At 39.6% G+C, this 17681-nt stretch overlaps 2 protein-coding genes across 3 annotated transcripts in view; both read right to left on the bottom strand.

The window, feature by feature from the left end:
* Nucleotides 1–267: 267 nt before the first annotated feature.
* Nucleotides 268–13072, bottom strand: LOC144644392 (uncharacterized). Of its 2 annotated transcripts, none has more exons than XM_078503868.1 (3): nucleotides 12335–13072; nucleotides 1492–1669; nucleotides 268–906 (listed from the first exon to the last, which is right to left on the bottom strand). In XM_078503868.1, the coding sequence occupies exons 1-3, from the start codon at nucleotides 12438–12440 to the stop codon at nucleotides 762–764; spliced, it is 429 nt and encodes a 142-aa protein (XP_078359994.1). In that variant the 5' UTR covers nucleotides 12441–13072; the 3' UTR covers nucleotides 268–761. The 2 variants fall into 2 exon arrangements, with proteins under 2 accessions (XP_078359994.1, XP_078359995.1); XM_078503869.1 differs by lacking the exon at nucleotides 12335–13072 and adding an exon at nucleotides 5319–5537.
* A 323-nt stretch (nucleotides 13073–13395) lies between these two features.
* The window catches only part of LOC144644381 (lipase member K-like), a 6316-nt gene continuing 2030 nt past the window's right edge, over nucleotides 13396–17681 (bottom strand). The window contains exons 3-7 of the mRNA XM_078503856.1: nucleotides 17074–17320; nucleotides 16364–16516; nucleotides 15459–15530; nucleotides 15082–15150; nucleotides 13396–13946 (exon numbers count right to left, since the gene is read on the bottom strand). Of these exons, the coding sequence (XP_078359982.1) occupies nucleotides 13713–13946; nucleotides 15082–15150; nucleotides 15459–15530; nucleotides 16364–16516; nucleotides 17074–17320 (775 nt within the window). The 3' untranslated portion in view covers nucleotides 13396–13712. The remainder of the gene's footprint in view (nucleotides 13947–15081; nucleotides 15151–15458; nucleotides 15531–16363; nucleotides 16517–17073; nucleotides 17321–17681) is intronic.

A 17681-nucleotide genomic window follows, 5' to 3' on the forward strand; every position in this document is an offset into this window, starting at 1 on the left:
TGTTTTCTGCAGGTCCAGTATTGGCTCCGTTGCGGACCGGTTCCAGAACGCTCCTGTGTAAACACCAGGATCGGTTCCAAACGGTTCCATGTAAACAGAAGCCGATCCTGTCCGGTCCGGTTTGGAACGGTTCCGGTCCGGTCCCGTGTAAACGTAGCTTCAGCTTCTCATGTTTTACACAGGGCGGGAAAAGTGCTATGACAGTAAAATCAATACGAAAATGTACAATCTTTATTGTTAAATTCTATTTGCATTCAATGTTCAATATAATTACTGTATATAATAGAAATACCATATTTCATGCACTTTACAACATAAGTTAAAAGATATATAAAAGAAAAGACCGAAAATGTAAAGCGCAAATTATACACGTGGAACTTTATGCTTGCAAGGCCATGTCTATTGTACAACAACTTGTGTCAGCCCTGGTATTAAGATTCAAATTCTCCTCTCTGATGTTCATACATTTCCAACAGCTATTGGGAGTTTATTTTCATAAACTGCATAAGACGAAATTTGATGGCGATCATCAGAGTTGTTAGGGCTGTAAGTGTTGACCGTTTCTTGCAAAACGTTTCTTGAAAGACTTATCTACTGACTTTTTAGTATTTTCCCGAGCGCGTACTCTCACTTTTAGTTGCGGCGTGAAGTCAAGAGCGCGGATTTGACTTCTGTCCAAGAATTCTAGGTTTCGTGGAGGATTCGACAAAAGAACCGATATTTTAGCGCTCATATACGTCTATTTGTTATATCCTTGACTCTCATTGCTTCATGTTCTTTTTCTCAGGCCTTTTGTGGTGATGCATAGCTTTCTTGTGTGATCGTCTGAGTAGTCTTGTCACATGGAGTTCTAATTGTTCCTTTTTTATACACTTACTGCATTCTTTGTGGTTATTGTACCAGCATCTGTTAACAAATAAAAAAGAACAAAATTTAAATAAAAAATATCCCTAAAAGTGCTTTGCAAGAATCATCTTTACGTGTAGTGTCGTCGATTATTGCGAAAATCAGAATATCACATCGTCCTTACAGAGAGAAAACATATGTTCTAAACAAATAGCGATCGAAATTAAAAGTTATTTCAAGGTTACACGAGTAATGTCATAAAACCGCTTTCCTCCACAAAGGCTTCATCAGTGTTGGGGGAAAGGTGAAAAAACACGAAGAATGAAAAATAGGGGGAGTGCGGGAAACGACGGGAAGGGCGAGCCTCTCATCATTTCCCAGCCCGTACAAAAAATAAAGAGGCCTCTGCGAGGAGAGAGTCATAAAACGAAAATTTTGCCAGATATTTCATATCGGGAAATCACGTGATTGCTAGTGTCTCTCTCACGTGATAACGTCGTCCAATAGCGTTACGAGTGTGATTGAAATTGTTTCCCATTTCACGAAATCTTGTCCAAAAAATAAAAGTACTGAAGGGGAATCTTTGCTAGATAGCTCAGGCTAAGTGATGTAGTTAGAATATGTTTACAGCTCAATAACACTTACGGTGGCGTGTGACAGCACTTGCGACAAAACTGCCGGTGACGGTGATGTTGCTTGTGCGTTGAGTTCGGTTCAATTCTTGACGAAGAGTTTGCTGTGTTAGAGATTTTTTCTTTTGGTTGGACCTCGAATTCTTGTGAGTTTTCTACTGTTTCGTCAACTGCCTCTGTGGCGGCATTATCTGTAGACACATTACAAGTCATGATCAGAATTACACTAAAAGACGAAAAACTCCCCAGTGACAAAATAAAATAAATGGTGTTTGTGGTAAGCTCGGTACAAACACAATGAGAAAGATACCGGAGTTGCTCTGGAAAACGAAACCGAGTGCTTCCAACGGGAATCTAACACACGATCTTCGCGCCACTAATCACGAGGTCCTTTGTTATTGTGAATACAGTTTTGAGAGAGGTGTTTAGCAAATCATGGAATCTTTATAAAGAATCTACTGTACAGATCAATGCAATAAATCCGACCAACAATTATCGTAATATCTAATGTGGAAAGCCTACATCAACAGAACAGTCATCGATTAAGAAAAAAAAAATACAAATAATCTCAGCAAAGGAAAATTATCTAACTTTTTTCATTATTTCAGTTCTTGTCTGTGTTTGTTTAATTCGAAATGACGGAGGAGCCTTTGTCAGCCACAATTTAGAATTCGTTCTTTTCTGAAACATCATGCATCTCGCCTCGACCAAGCGCTGCTTGGTTAACTTTCACGAACCCTGTGAGTATCCGGCCGCTCCTTCTACCCCTCGCCCCTGCTCCCCCGCACTGGGATGTTTTTCAAGAGCTGACTTCTTGTCCGTCCCGCCGTGACAATTGAGTGTCGTATGATAGCGGAGAAATGCCGTGAGGAAAACATCCGTTTCGTTTTATCGTTTGTTTTTGACTTCCTACGCAGATCAAAGTGTTGAACGCAGGTTATCTTGCAGTACTACCTCTACTATTTATTGAAAAACAAAAATTATCAAGGTTTTTTTTCTGTCGCATAACTCCACGTACGTCTTTAAGAGAAAACGCAAAACCTAGATTATTAAATCAATCATTTTTTTACAGAGGAAGAGCTCTTGCACTAAAGGACTACAAACTAATTAGACTGCAGCAGCTGTTTTAAAAGTATTATTTCAGCCGCTCTCCAAAAATCTGAAAACATCCTTCAGGCTTTTCACTTCTGTTTTCACTTTGCTAGCGACGCGGGCTCTAAACTATCCACTTCTGTATGAAGTTCACGGCTTGGATGGAAGATCTTTCCTTCTGAGAACCCGCTGTTAAAATTCTAAAAGATGGTTATTGATTATATGGCTGAATGCCTTGCTCGCTACACAACCGATCTCTCTCTTTACAATTGCAACTGATATAACAGCTAAGGACATAAATAAAGAAAAAGTTCAGGGGGACTTTGTACAATCTGTCCCGGCTTGTAGAAATGTACGTTCAAGTTGATAAGGTGAGATAAGTCCGGCTTTCTGGCCCATCGTTTTACTCAACATGAATGTAAATTTTTTTCTTATGCAATAATCAAATCGTCAAAGCAAATGTCTCATGGAGCGGAACTGAGTCTGATCACATCTCAACAAATTTTGGGGTTGAAAGAGAGAGGAGAAAGAGAGAAAGCCCCTCGTTTGCTTAACTCAGTTTTTTTGGAGCATTGTTTCCATGCGTAGAGGCAAGGCCCGGTCTCAGGAACGAGTTCACAGAATAAAATTAAGCTTGTATAATTAACATATTTGTAATTGCAAGAACAATTAATTTCCTAAGAGATTACTGATAAATTGTGAAAGTATTTTTTAATTGTTTTTCTTAAGCACGCAATCGTAAGATGGAGTTCTCGATAGGCTTGATTGCTTTCCTTCGCGTGCGGAAAGAGAAGACCGAATTCAATTAGAATGTTTTTAGTCAGGAAGCTTCAAAATCACGCCCAAGCTAATCATCCAGAGCAAGAGAATATAATATAAAGGGTACTCCTGTATTCTGTGTTTTAAATCCGACATTCCCTGTACGTATAAACTTAGTTAAATATTGCTTATAATTTGCATGTCTGCGATCTATATGATGTTCAACTTGCGATGAAGGTAATTTAGCAATTTGAAAACGTTACTAAAATGTCATTAATGGTGATCAAAACATCAATGGCTGTTTTCTTAGTTGATTTATCGTGTTTGATCTATCGTTATGTAAAATTGATATTTGTTTGGGTTGGAGCAGTATGACCCTATTCTAACTGACAAAACCAATCAATTATCCACTACTCAAAACAAGCGGTCAAGATTATAAACAAACCCCAAACCGGTCACGTATAAATGGTATCTAAGTTCACAACCTTAAATTGCCGCAAAATATTTTATTTCCAAGATCTGTGCGTCGATCTTAGACGGCGCGGTTTGTTTTGCCTGATAAAGGAAACTTTCCTGTGAGTCACAGCTCTGAAATTGGAATAATTGAGTGAAATCGTGCTTCCAGTTTCCGATCGAAAAAGCAGGAGTTCACCGGAACTCGTAAGTCTCCAGCTCACTAGAAGGTTACCCAGTGTACAGTACAGAGATGAAATACTCTGTAATTGACTTGCGAAGAGAAGCGGCACAAGTTGCAAATTCTAGCGAAATCGTAAACATATGCTTAGAGTTACAATACAACTGTGTTTAAATTTAATTTCATTTGTTATGCACAAAAATGTCAACTGAACGGACAGTTTACCTCACTCAGTCAAATATATAAAACACAACTAAAAGTACGACAGCCTAAAGCGCAGTCCATTTTAGAGGGAAATACCTCATATCTCAGTGATAACACTTTACACTGAACATTACCACTATTTTGCAATAATGAACACAATGTTTTCTGAATAAATACAGGTATGTAGCTTTTGATCCCATAAAAAACGCACTAAGTTCGGTTCGCTTAATCAGAACTAAAGGCAGACAACATTTTTCTAGATAACATTGTTAACACGCAGCATACAAAACAAGGAAACACTTTGCAACAGGAAGCCAGTTTTTACGGGGGTTATTAAATGATCGACCGTTCATGATAAGTGAGGTTGTTTGCGTGCTCGACGATTTTAAATGGGCGGAGCCCAAAACGTTGCACCGGAAACAATTTCAGTATGGGCTGCCGTCTCGCCAATGGCCCTGGGCTATTGTACCGTTGATCAACGAAAGATGAAAGAAACCTTCGCACGTTTTAAGCGAGTGTTTATTACGATTCAGCTATCTCGGCTGTGATAAATTTAGATCGCTTGAAGTCGATCAATCAATATTATTCGTGGTCGTAGAAGTTTTGTCCCAAAATAAATCTCGCTGTTTTTTCGCTATTTTTCTTTTGACTCGATTGCCTATTAAAATTCTGTCATTAAATAGTTCTGCGATTTCATGAAGCGATAAAGGGATAATCTGACTGAAAGTCATTGGTATCTAAGAATTAATAGTCACAAATTTAGTCAGAAATGTCTTAATTAAGTATTTAAAATATATTTGGCGCACGAAGTTGAGATAAAAAAGTTACAAGTGAAAACAGTACTGATTTTCTCAAGAGCGGAAACCGTTTCTTAGTCGTTTTCGCGGTTTCCTTTGCCGGTCAAACGAGAGTTTAAGCCAACACTCGCTGGTTTAAGAAAACTTCAATATCCACAAATATATCCAAGATAGTCTTAGAACTGTAATCAATTGCCTGACACTAAACATATCTTCAGTAACCCTTGAGTTTTTTAAAATTAGAAAGAGAGACCTTTACTCGGTTGATGGAATTAGAGAGAGACAATCATGACAATTATGTTAGTAACCTTTCGACTGTGTTGAACGTGCATCAAATATTGATAATTTACTTGCCTCTCCTGAGCACAACAATAAGACAGGACACAACCAGTACTAAGGCAATGGAAAATGCTGCACAAAATGAAATACAACTTCTTGTCTTGGCCATGGCTAACTGAATCAAACCAACGGTAACTCTCAATATGGACCACTCCGCGCCGAGCAAACTATCCCACTAAATTGTTCCTCGCAGAAGTTTGTTTTTAAGCTGCCCCTAATGAATATTTTCTTGTGTTTTTATCGGATGCATATGTATCGGCTGTCGTGTGATGACACTTGGATAACCTTTGTTTTAATGATCTATTACACACACAAACGGTGGGGTCATTGAAGAACGTTCGAGGAGTACCGGCCTCCACCAGACATCACGAAAACGACTCTGTCCTTATTTCCTGCCTATATCGTCCGATCGCCCACGTGTATGGCATCAATTTCCGTATTTTTTATGAATTAGAAAAATTTTGTTCTGTAAATGAAATTTTTCGTGTCGTTTTCTGATCGTTTTGTTCGGCGACTGAAGCCGGTGTCTAAATATATCCCGACATCCTTATACAATCAATTAACTGAGTAATTGTTTTAATTCTAAAAATATGTTTCGCTAGTGAAAGGACTGGATATGGAATTCGAGGAATCGCACTCACTCAGTTAATAAATAAGTCGTAAAGCATGGCTTAATGCTTTACGATGGTGAAAATGTACTCCTTCTAAGTACTTATCTGACTTATATGGGTTTTGAAGATTCCTTTTCAAACGTTTATAGAACGAACAAACGCCGCCACATGAGTCCAATATTGCTGAAAGAATGAGAAACTGCTCAAGGCTATTTTAAATACAACATTGATTGAATCAATTCATGTGTCAGTATTTATGTGTCTGATCACTGTTCAGTTGCGTGTATAAGTTTCATTATTATCAATTAAAACACAACATGGCTAATATGATTAGCTATAAAATTCTGCTTTCTCCTGGTAAAATTAAGTACCGTAAAAGCTTTGTTAACCCCTCTCCAACCTCTCTCTCTCTCTTTTTTAAGCCCCCTATCTAATTAGCCCCCCCCCCCCCCCTCGGGAAGCTAAATCTTTGTAATAAGCCCCTCTCTCTATAAGTTGGGGCTCTACCTGATTTTGAATGGAATTTTTAGAGGTTTAAAGAAGGGGAAGAAGAAAGATAATTATTTTTGGAACACCACCAAACAGTTGGACCTAGGCCTTACTCGATTATGGTAGTAAAACTGGCATTTAATGCTACTAGAAATTCTTGCATAAAGCCAAAAAATGCTAAAATAATGCCTGATTTCTTTAAAAAAAATGCCACTTGAATTCCAAAAAATGCTTTGTTTTGTTTCAAACAGAACGTGCAAATTCTTACATTATATGCTCATATTAACAACAGGCGATACTGAATTATTGTTTGTTTATAAAAAAAAATTTAAAAAAAATTAAATTAAAAAAAATAATAATTAAAAACCACACAGACAAGTAACCAATTAAATTAAGTAATCAAAATTGGGAAACTTTAGGATTATTTATCCTTCTGAGTTCTGAGTGCTGAAATCTGGATCAAAGTCATGAAAAATAACAGAAAATGCTAGCAATTCTTTTTCAAGAAAAAACGAAAAAAAAAATGCTCGTTTTCCCAAAAAATGCCGAAAAAAATGCTAGCATAATCGAGAAAGGCCTAGTTGGACCCCACGCAAGAGCAGTCCAGGTTGACTGTTTGGTGTACATCTACAGTACTTCAAATTCTAATTTTAAAACTACGTTAAATCTTCAATATTTCTCAATTCTCTCTAGAAAATTTCTAGAAAAACTATCTCCTCCCAAACATCCTCAAAAATTAGCCAAAAATTTACAAAACACCCCAAAGCATAGATTCATGTAATGAGCGACGGGTTTATCGATTGCTTAAAAAGGGGAACGAGATATTTCCGTTAAGCCCAATTAAAAGCGGCGAAAAAACGGCCTTCAGGTTAATCGCAGACTTAGTCCTCCCCCCTTTCGCCAGATGTCGATCATGATATTTATGAACATTTCATGAAATATTTGAGTTTTTAAACGCTCAACCTCCCATTAACTCTATTCAGACCGGGCTTTTTTGGACCTTCTCTGACCGTGGGGGGGGGGGGCTTCGAAGGCCCCCCTATGTAACTTCCAGAATATTTAAGCAATCACAATGAAACTTATAGGGTGTATTGTATATCCGAACCTTTTTCTTTTGGTATACGTCACGTGGGATGCTAACGTCACATCACGTGACAATAACATCATGATGTCAAAACAGCCGCCATCTTGGATCCGCCATCTTGGATTTTAAACATTTTTCCAAAATGCCAGAAACCACCCAAAATTACTGTAAAGTACTCGAAATCAATAAAAAAATGTGCTTTAAACCCGTAAAAATGTAACAATAACTCAATTTAAGTTGATTTTTATTAACAGAAACACGCAAAATTACAAATTTGGGAAAACATGCCTGTCAAAATGCCGTTGCCATGGTGATGTCAAGTTCCTGACACATCATCCAACCCTACCAAACTATTGCCAGATAAATTTTAGGAAAACTCGGAAAGTTTGGCAGCGTTTGGATAAATCTTAAAAAAGTTTTATGAGAGGTTAAAGTCAGCGCGTGCCCTTTCTCCTTTTACGACCAGTAGAGTAAACACCAGCTAAATTTAAACTATGAGGTTCTGTTTTTTTTTTTGGTAAAACCACTTTTCAATTCATCGTACGGTAACACTACTTTAAAGTGACCATGATATCGTGGCATATCAGGTCATTGACTTAATATCGTAGGATATCAGGACAGTAGATCGCGCTTCTGATTGGCTACTTACAAATATGGGTACGGCAGCAAAACATTTTTCCGCCTAGCTTAGCATCCAGATATGTTGACAGACATGCGCCTTTTGTCGTCGTCTTTATCATTTGGCGATTGGTAAGGAATTGTTTCTTTTAAAAATGTTCTTCGCGAATTTTCGCCGGTAAGGCACTCGGCTGTCTTACGGTCATAATAGCAACCCGCCGTACGCCGATACTACAGTCGTAACACACTGACAACACTGTCGTGTAACAGTCATACCAAAGTCGCTCCCCAATCGTGCAACAGTGGCACTACAGTCGCGGCACAGTGGCGCAAAGTCGTACCTTACCGATAACACTGTAGTGTAACAGTCATACCAAAGTCGCTTCCCAGTCGTACAACAGTGGCACTACAGTCGCGGCACAGTGGCGCAAAGTCGTACCTTACCGATAACACTGTAGTGTAACAGTCATACCAAAGTCTCTCCCAGTCGTGTAACAGTCGCACTTTAGTCGCAGCACAGTCGTGCAAAGTCGTACCTTACCGATAACACTGTAGTGTAACAGTCATACCAAAGTCTCTCCCAGTCGTGTAACAGTCGCACTTTAGTCGCAGCACAGTCGTGCAAAGTCGTACCTTACCGATAACACTGTCGTGTAACAGTCATACCAAAGTCGCTCCCAGTCGTGTAACAGTCGCACTACAGTCGCAGCACAGTCGTGCAAAGTCGTACCTTACCGATAACACTGTCGTGTAACAGTCAAACCAAAGTCACTCCCAGTCGTGTAACAGCGTAACTCCTTTTTTCGCACTACAGTCGCGACACAGTCATGCAACGGTCGTACTATACCGATACTATACCTCGTGACTATACCTCAGACACTTTAATAAAGTATTTCATTCTTTCATTCATTTCATTCAACACTGTCGTCTAACAGATATGTGGGACGATTAAATGCAGAGGGCCACACAACGTTAGGAAGACTATGGCACAATTCTTTGTCGCACCATAGTCATACCGTACCGATCCATAGTCGTATCCCAGTCCTACAACAGTAGTACCGTCGTCACCAACCTCATTCCCAGGACTTTCACCGTTGTAGAAAAAATTACCAAGGGAAAAGCCCTGGGAACGAGGTTGCGTCGTCGCAACTCACTAGAGTATACTGGTGGTACCACAGTTTCAATCGAATCGAATCAGTCCAATCAACTCTAAAAAAAGTTAAGAGAGGGTCGGTCATGTTTTTTGTTTTTAGCAGTAATGTTTTTTTTTAATTTCTTAAGGCCTCTAGAAATGTAAAGTATTTTGAATTCACGAGACAAAGCTGGCATCAGGCCCATATATATCGTACCAAGCCACCTCAAAGAGGCGCTTTATGTATTTCAAATTCGTGGATTGAACTGCTTAGACATTTCCAGTAAGCATTAGAATGGGTTCCATTTGGGATTTAAATTTTTACATGGATTTCATCTGAACTTTAGCTTGATTTCCACGAGCTTTAGCACGGAATAGTTTATTTGAGCTTTTAGACATCGTGGTTGTTATTTTGGGCTTTGCCATGGGTTAACGCTAGCATAAGGCTTCCTTTGCTAGTTGGGTTTCAGTTACACGTTAAAAAGCGTGATTTCTAGTTAAGCATGTGTTTTATTTTCTACTACAGCACTGGATTTTTGTATGACTTGCATCAGTAAATGTTGCACCATTCCATGATTGATAACTGACTGTTTCTGACAAGATTTTTTATTAAATGTATGAAAAGATACACCTGCATGTCAGACATAAAATATATGGCGGTAGACGATAAAATCCGAGTAGATAAGAGCCAAAAATGCAGTATTTCAAAATAAACCTGTTATCATCCCACGCCAATTTTGCAACCTGCATGATACTGTGACAAAGAAACTGTCGAGGTGTGCGGCATGTATCACAAATTTTTGCCTTAATTATAGTTGACCCCTAAACTAAGGTACGCACTCAAACAATTACCTTGCTGCTGAAACGGTGTTCCGATTGCATTTCGCATACATTGTGTAAAACTTCCTTTTTCGTACGTTAAAATGTAATGTCTGTTTGCTCAGTTTATTATAACCGCCGACCGGTTAGCTCAGTGGTAGAGCGCCGGACTGTCGTGCGGGAGGTCTCGGGTTCGACTCCCAGACCGGACCAACACTCAGGGTCTTAAAATAACTGAGGAGAATGTGCTGCCTTTGTAATTACATCTACAAATGGTTAGACATTCTAGTCTTCTCGGATAAGGACGATAAACCGTAGGCCCCGTCTCCTGCATCTTCAGTGTTATAATTAGCAGGGGACGTTAAAGAACCCACACACTCATCGCAAAGAGTAGGGCATGAAGTTCCCGGTGTTGTGGTCTGTTCTATTCCATGGATTGGTGGTGGGGTGAGATCATACACAGGGACGGATAGCGGCTGCCATAGGCGCCTTATATGCTGATGTCCGATCTCATCCCTTAATTCTGTAAATTGTAAAATAGTTACTGAAAAGCCCTGTGGGGAGCTGACTATTAAAGTTAACTTTACATAACATTATTTTAAGTTGCAGGAATTTATTTAACGACTGGAAGATGAGAAGATACATCTGGGTGTCTGAGAGAAAAGACAAAATCAACAATAACGATAGATAAGCAAAAGATTCTTCAATTTTTCTCACGATAAGAGGATAGTTCTGTCTAAAATTAACTCGGTAAGTTGCGACACGACAAAATGCGGAGAAAATGAGCGGAAAATCACACTTGTGACTTGGGCTTAGCTGAATTATATGAGTTATTCTTCCAGCAGGGCTTTTATCTCAGTATCTTTAAGGATTTTTCCTCTTACTTCATTTGTAATAAATCCCTGCTAACTTTCAGACTATACCTAATTACACTTCTGCTATTTAAATTTGTCAAAGATAGTTATCTATGTTCGAAGTAAACCGCAAGTTTGCCTCTAACCTTATTTCTGAAAATCATGGCCTATTCAACTAACATATGGAAGTAACTATATATCTACAGCACGCGACAGTCATCTCAAGTCCAAAAACATCTGCAATGTACGTGCAGCATATGCTCTGCACTGCTTTACTTTAGTTTGATAATAATTCCAATTTGTCAAAAGATGTCATTGGTTTCCCAATACGTCTGAGCTTGACGTAGAATATCACTGAACTTTCCACTTCACATCAGTCCAACTTAATTGTATCCCGGCAATTATCGCTGTTGGCATTATTTTGTTAACCCTTTACTGGGCAATCTTGTCATTACTTAGTTTAAGCATTTGCTGCAAATCTTCCTCTCTTTTCTCCCCCTCTCCGGTATTCTGGTATTACGTAAGAATGCTGTCGACATGTCTTTTTTGGCTTTCTAGGAAAGTCATACTCGCTGTACACTTGTAAAAAAAATCAATTTAAATAACAGCCACAAGAATTTCTTATCACTTTTTAGTTGTTTAGTTTTTTAAAAAACGTAAAAGTTTTAAGAAAGAACGAACTGTATTTATGCTTTTATTTTCGGGAAAATTGTTTAAGCAAGATTGAAGAACATTCATTGTAACGTTGCGAAATTAATGCCCGAAAATATTTTAATCAATCTCGAAAACAGCAACAAAGTTACGAACACAGAAAACTGTGGGACAGATTAGAACAAAATAATTCGATATGGCAGCCATATGCGAGATGGCGGAAAATTATAGATACCCCCGAAAATGACGAGAAACTAAACATGTTGTAAAAGATAGATTTCAAAATTAAACCCTGCCAAACAGAGAAAAAATTGTTTAATATGTTCAGGACTGGTTGCGAATAAAAGGAAATTTAAAACTGCTTTGAAATCTGAGGGATTAACGGGTGTAGTAAATTCCTCAGTAAAAATGAAAGGACTTCGAAGATTGACTCGACCGGTACTTAACGAGTACTTTAACACTTTACCCAGTATTAAATTTGCTTGGCATAAAAGCACATATGATCCTTGATGCTGGTTACCCTTTGATTGTCTACAATTTTTCAAAACACGAAAACTAGCAACACTTACTCGCTTACTGTACTGTCCTGAACTTAAAACTCTGAGCAGACAAACAGTACACAAAACTGATTGTTGTACACACGTATTTCCATAAACATTTCTTACTCAGCTTACTTTCATATTGGACTCCATGTGAAATATTATGGATACGCATATCGACTTATAACTCAATTCATGAACTATTCCAAAGAGAGAAATGTTGCGTAAACTAACCTGAGTTCCGTTTGTTCCATAATACTGCCATGCCGGCCACCAGGAAGACTAGAATAATGGCTGCAATGACCCAAAATGGTGTAAAAGGTTTCGAAAGTTTCGCCATTCCAACGAACTTTGAAGCTTCTAAGGGACAATTGCTAATGAGTTAAGCTTGGTGGGGAGATTACTTTTCAGTCGATTCAGTGTAAATCAATCTGTTTGATCCTTCTGTTGGAACAATGCTATTCAACTTTTGGAGTGTTGAAAAGGAGTCTTAATGACTAAAATTACACTATTGAGATGGCTCGACAATTACAGCCAATTTGAGCTGCAGCGATAGTAATCGCATCTTGCTTATCGCAAATCTGTTAAATCTAGCCGAAGGAACATTCTACTACTCTCCAAGTTTAATTAGTGGTCAAAAAAAGAAAGGCTAAATAAATAGCCCTCTTCAACGCTTAGTCTGAGAAGGCGCACCTGATGCTTCACAAAGTCAACACCTCTATATACTGCATAGTCGTGCACTTAACTCTGCTCATCAGCGCGGCTATTCCGCAGTATACAAGGTATGCCTGACATCCGGATCACTCTATGTAATAGCTTTAACCAGTTAACCCGGGCGTTATAGCAATTACGTGAACAAGATTACGTACATTATAGGACCCGTTTTACATTGCGTGAATTCCACCAGAATCAATTCTTATACAAGCGCAGATGTTTTTTGTATCAGGGGACGGCACCTAGAAACACTTTACCAAGACTTTTAATCCAGTGGAGGGGGACAGGAGGTGGGAGCCCGGGAGAAAAGGGGCGGAAAGCGGGAGAAGGGAGTGCGGGAAGCGGGATTCGTAAGGTGGCACGGACCCGTGAGAAAACGAGTAAAAATTCACAACATTTCGTTATACTCCGCAATAGATATTGGACAAAGAGGAGAAAACGGCTACGAAAAGGGGCGGGGGGTGGGAGTGGAAAATACGGGAAGCGGGAGTAAAAGCCTAAGGCATGGGAGGCGGCCAGGCGGGAGGTTCAGACCTCCCTGTCTCCCCTCCATAATCTAGAAATCAAGACAAAATAAAAAGTGTGTTCTTTTACTTTAATGTCAAAACCATGCTCTGTTCTAATTATACGAAGCTTAAAATAGTTCCCAGCTTGAGGATGCACCTACACTCGATCGATGCAATCCTACTTAAATAATAAAAAAAAATTACATTGTAATTCACTATTTTGGGTCGATCCTTAAGCTGTGGTCTAGATCGAGATATATTCGAATAGAAAATATTCCCAATAAAAGCAACCAAACGTCGTCAAACGACTAATGGTGACTGAAAATGTCCATCTCCAATTCCGTTGTCAAATCAAAGGCTCATTATTTTGCCGGCCCCCTATCCTTAGGATCTTAATGAACACTCTTCATGACGGACACTATTTTGGGGTACAAAATTTTCGATGCGTCTATTCCGTACAGGAAGTCTAAGTGGTTCCATCCGGGAATTACTTCATAGTGGACTAGGTTCGAGATTTTTGGTTTCAGCGCCTGCACGTCCGCTGGGTCACCAAGGCCATCGTCGCCTCCGACAAACAGCAGAGTGGGAGTGGGCATGTTTTGTACTTGACACATAGGAGCAGTGGCCTGGAGAGAGATATAAGAGAGACATGACTGTTTGTCCATCGTTTGTTTCTTTGTTCGCTTGCTTGTTTGTTTTTTTTTTTTGGAAGAGGTGGGGTGTTCATACAAACTGAGAAGGGTCGTTGGAGTGATTATAAACCCAAATTGATTACAAGTTAACACTCTAAATCGAGAGGTGCAGTTTCTAAAGCCTGAAGAGTTCGTTGCACAATCCTCAACCTTTTCGCACAGTAATTCACCTTGTCTATGGGAGAGTGGGGAGACAGGCGCGGTGGCCTAATGATAAGCGCGCTGGACTCTGGATCGAGCGGTCCAGGGAGTCGAGCCCTGGCAAGGGTCATTGCGTTGTGCTCTTGGGGAAGACACTTTACTTTCAAAGTGCCTCTCTCCACCCATGTGTATTAGTTGCTCATACCGCCCAAGCTTATCCCCGTTTCAATAGCATTGAGCGACTATGAGTATTTCTACTCTTTCCTAGTCACTTCATGCTACAGAAATGGTTTGACAAGTCTTGTACCGTATTTATTCGATTAAGCGCCCTGGGCGCTTATTAAATTTTTGGACCTCGAGAGTGAGCGCTTATTCGAGGTGGGCGCTTATTCGAGGCTGGGCGCTTATTAAATTTTCACCATTTTTAGCAAGTAGTAAGTTTTTTTGTAACAAAACAATAAATAATAACAAAACTTGAAGATGTACCAAAGCAGAATTTTAACTGTTCATTGAAAGTTTCTGTAAAATACTAAGAAAACTCGGTCTTTGGGGAAGTCTCTTAGTTGTACTTAGTCAATTTCAATAATCATTACCCCTCTTGCGCACTTCTCTTATTTTTGTGGGGTGGAGGTGGGCGCTTATTCGAGGCTGGGCGCTTATTAACTTTTCCTACCTTAAGGGTGGGCGCTTATTCGAGGTGGGCGCTTATTCGAGGTTGGGCGCTTAATCGAATAAATACGGTAGCTTGTTCATTAGACCACACAGGCTAAGTTGTTTCTACTGTCTACAGAAAAACTCTCTTCCAAGCCATAGTCTAACCGATCGCGAAGACGGCTTCTGACAGCTTATTTTGTGTGCTTATTTTGGCCTATTTGCTACAGCTTTGTTTGAAACAAACTAAGTTAGGGCATTTTTTGACTCCATCTACCTGATTGTAGTGTTTCTTGTTTCCTGCTTCACCATAGTCAAACTTCTGGCACTTCTTGTTTACAATTATCTGATAAAAAAAAACAAAATAAAGCATTGTTTAGGGCTGACACTTCTTAAAGGTTTGCTCTAAAACGAGACTGTTAAGCAACTTTCGCGGTTGATGAAAAATTGCATACAGTATTATTGCAAAACTGATTGCCCTAATCTCGAAAACCAATTCTCAGTTGCTTTAAGCGCGTATAAAAAAAGCGAATGAAATGTCTCCTTTACTTTACAAAACCCATGCAGGCAAACATCCATAAAACGGCAGCAGATGTAAAATGAGACACACTGTGATAGGCATACACACACATACTAGCGTTATACATAACGCACCTGTCCAAAATGAACCACGTCCTTAAAGGACGTTCCTTCCGCAAAGTGTGCTAGATACACAGGCACTCTTGACTGAAATCAAATGGAAGAAGGACAGAAAATCAGAGCTAATATCCACCTTAAGAAAACAGCCAAGTAGGCTCGTATTTTTCTTTGATCGTTGAACGCGGTAAAAGAAATGAATCACTAGTGAACTGGACGCCAGTACAAAATGGGAGGCGCGAGGGCGCTCGTTGTTTTTCTCGTGTTCTTTTGCGTTCAAGGATAGTGAGAGGCTGTGAACAGTCTAGACTTGCTCCAAGTCGCTTGTGTCCGGATAGAGTTATTTGAATAGAGCGCTTAAAACTAGCAATACGAAATCGCACGCTGAAAACAGCGCGGAATGTATTCGTCTGTACGCGTTGTGAAGTGCACTAAATCCACAAAAGACTCGTTCCGCGATCCGCCACCATTTTGTTTATTAAGCCCGCGCGCGACTTCCACGCGCTCGTATCCGCGCCTTATGCGCGCGCTCGTATCCAGCGGTGGCCTCCGGACAAACGAGGAGCAAGTCTATGAACAGCCGGGATGAACAGTCTAACAGTCAATCAAAAGCCGTTGCATATTCAGGAGTGCCGCACGCATACATAAAAGTCAATTGAAGACTTTCCTTTTTAAGAAAGCATTTCGCGTTTAAGCGTTTTAACTTTTCAATCACACTGTTTCTAGTTTGATTTGTATGTAGGTTCATTCTAATTTTTATATTTTTATATTATTTTTACATATTGTAAACAGCGCTTTAGAATATTTATAGTTTTAGCGCTATATAAATGTATAAATTATTATTATTATTACATGTGGTATTTAAATGTGGTAGCGCAAAAGCATTTGGTTGAAACATCTTCCTATCTTTACCGACTTATTACCTTTTCAACATTGTCGCTATCCATACCAATCACCAACTCCATGAAATCATAGCAAACTCTCTCAGACAGAGGATTTGAGCAGAAGCCCAGCTTGATGAGCGCCCTTAAGAAGCGACCAGGGAGAAGGTCAAAGGTCAGACCAGGGAACAATTTCTAAAGAGAACCAAGAAAGCATATAGTTAGCTCCATCAGTGGTCTTTCGTCTTAGTGCTTAATCCCGCGCGTGCCATATTTTACGCGGGAAATGTAACTGTAATTCATTTCCGTTCTTGTACATTTCATATACATTTGTTGTTGGTCTTGTCCGTTATACAAGACTGTTTAGAAGAATTTGTAATCAAAATTACAGCAGCTTTTTTCCGAGCTGATAAATTCAGACACCTTATTTGATGGTTTAACATATGTTACGTGCGGTTATTTTGCGAGTTGCGTAGTATTTTTCCGAGCCCTGTAGAGGCGAGGAAAACTACGAGCAATGAGCAAACTACTGCCATGCGTATTATATCTTAAACCATCGAATAAGAGATTTATTATTCCACTATTTTTTCCACTAAATTTGGGTCTTTAGTCAGGCCATTTTGTTGCTCCGCTTTCCGTCCGTATTTTTGCCCTGGTCTTCAGTGTAATAACGTGTCATATTTTGCGCGTTCTCTTGACCTAATATGGTAAAATGGCGCAATAGTGGAATAATAAGTGTTTTTATTGGTTACCTTGACCAGCGGGTATATGATCTCTGCTCCTCCTTTTGCAATCTCTGAACTGTTGTTCAGGGTGTAGATCGGAGCTAAAGCGAAGAACGCTTTGATTTTATTTCCTAGAGCTGGGTTATCAGCAAATCCATTAAATGCAATCAGTGTTCCTTGTGAATGGCCGACATAAAACAACTTTTCCTGCCCCGTGACCTGCAATGCGTAGTTAATCATGGCGGGAAGGTCGTAGTGAGCCATTTCTTGCCAGCTGCAGGAATAAAATGAGAAAATCATGTTTAGTAAGAAAACTATATAAGGGGGCGGATCCAGAAAATGCAGAAAGAGGGGGCCGAAGAAATTATGGCGAAAGCACAAGGCCCCTTACCCCACAGTTAAAAATACAGGTTAGTGGAGATGGTGCTTACAGTATTCTGAATGCACAACACCACTCGAAAGACGGTTGCGTTTCACCTGCCCCTCACCCCCCTTAAATCCGCCCTTGGACATTTTGTCACACCCCTTCTTGCAGTCTTTTAAAACTAGTCATCTCTCACAGGCGCAAATCTAGACAGGTCCATAACATTGATAACCAATTTTGATACTACAAGAAGTGTTGTGTGACTACTTTA

This window comes from Oculina patagonica, chromosome 2, assembly GCF_052425735.1.
Source record: "Oculina patagonica isolate OP01 chromosome 2, crgOcupat, whole genome shotgun sequence".
In the NCBI taxonomy this organism is placed as follows: domain Eukaryota; kingdom Metazoa; phylum Cnidaria; class Anthozoa; order Scleractinia; family Oculinidae; genus Oculina; species Oculina patagonica.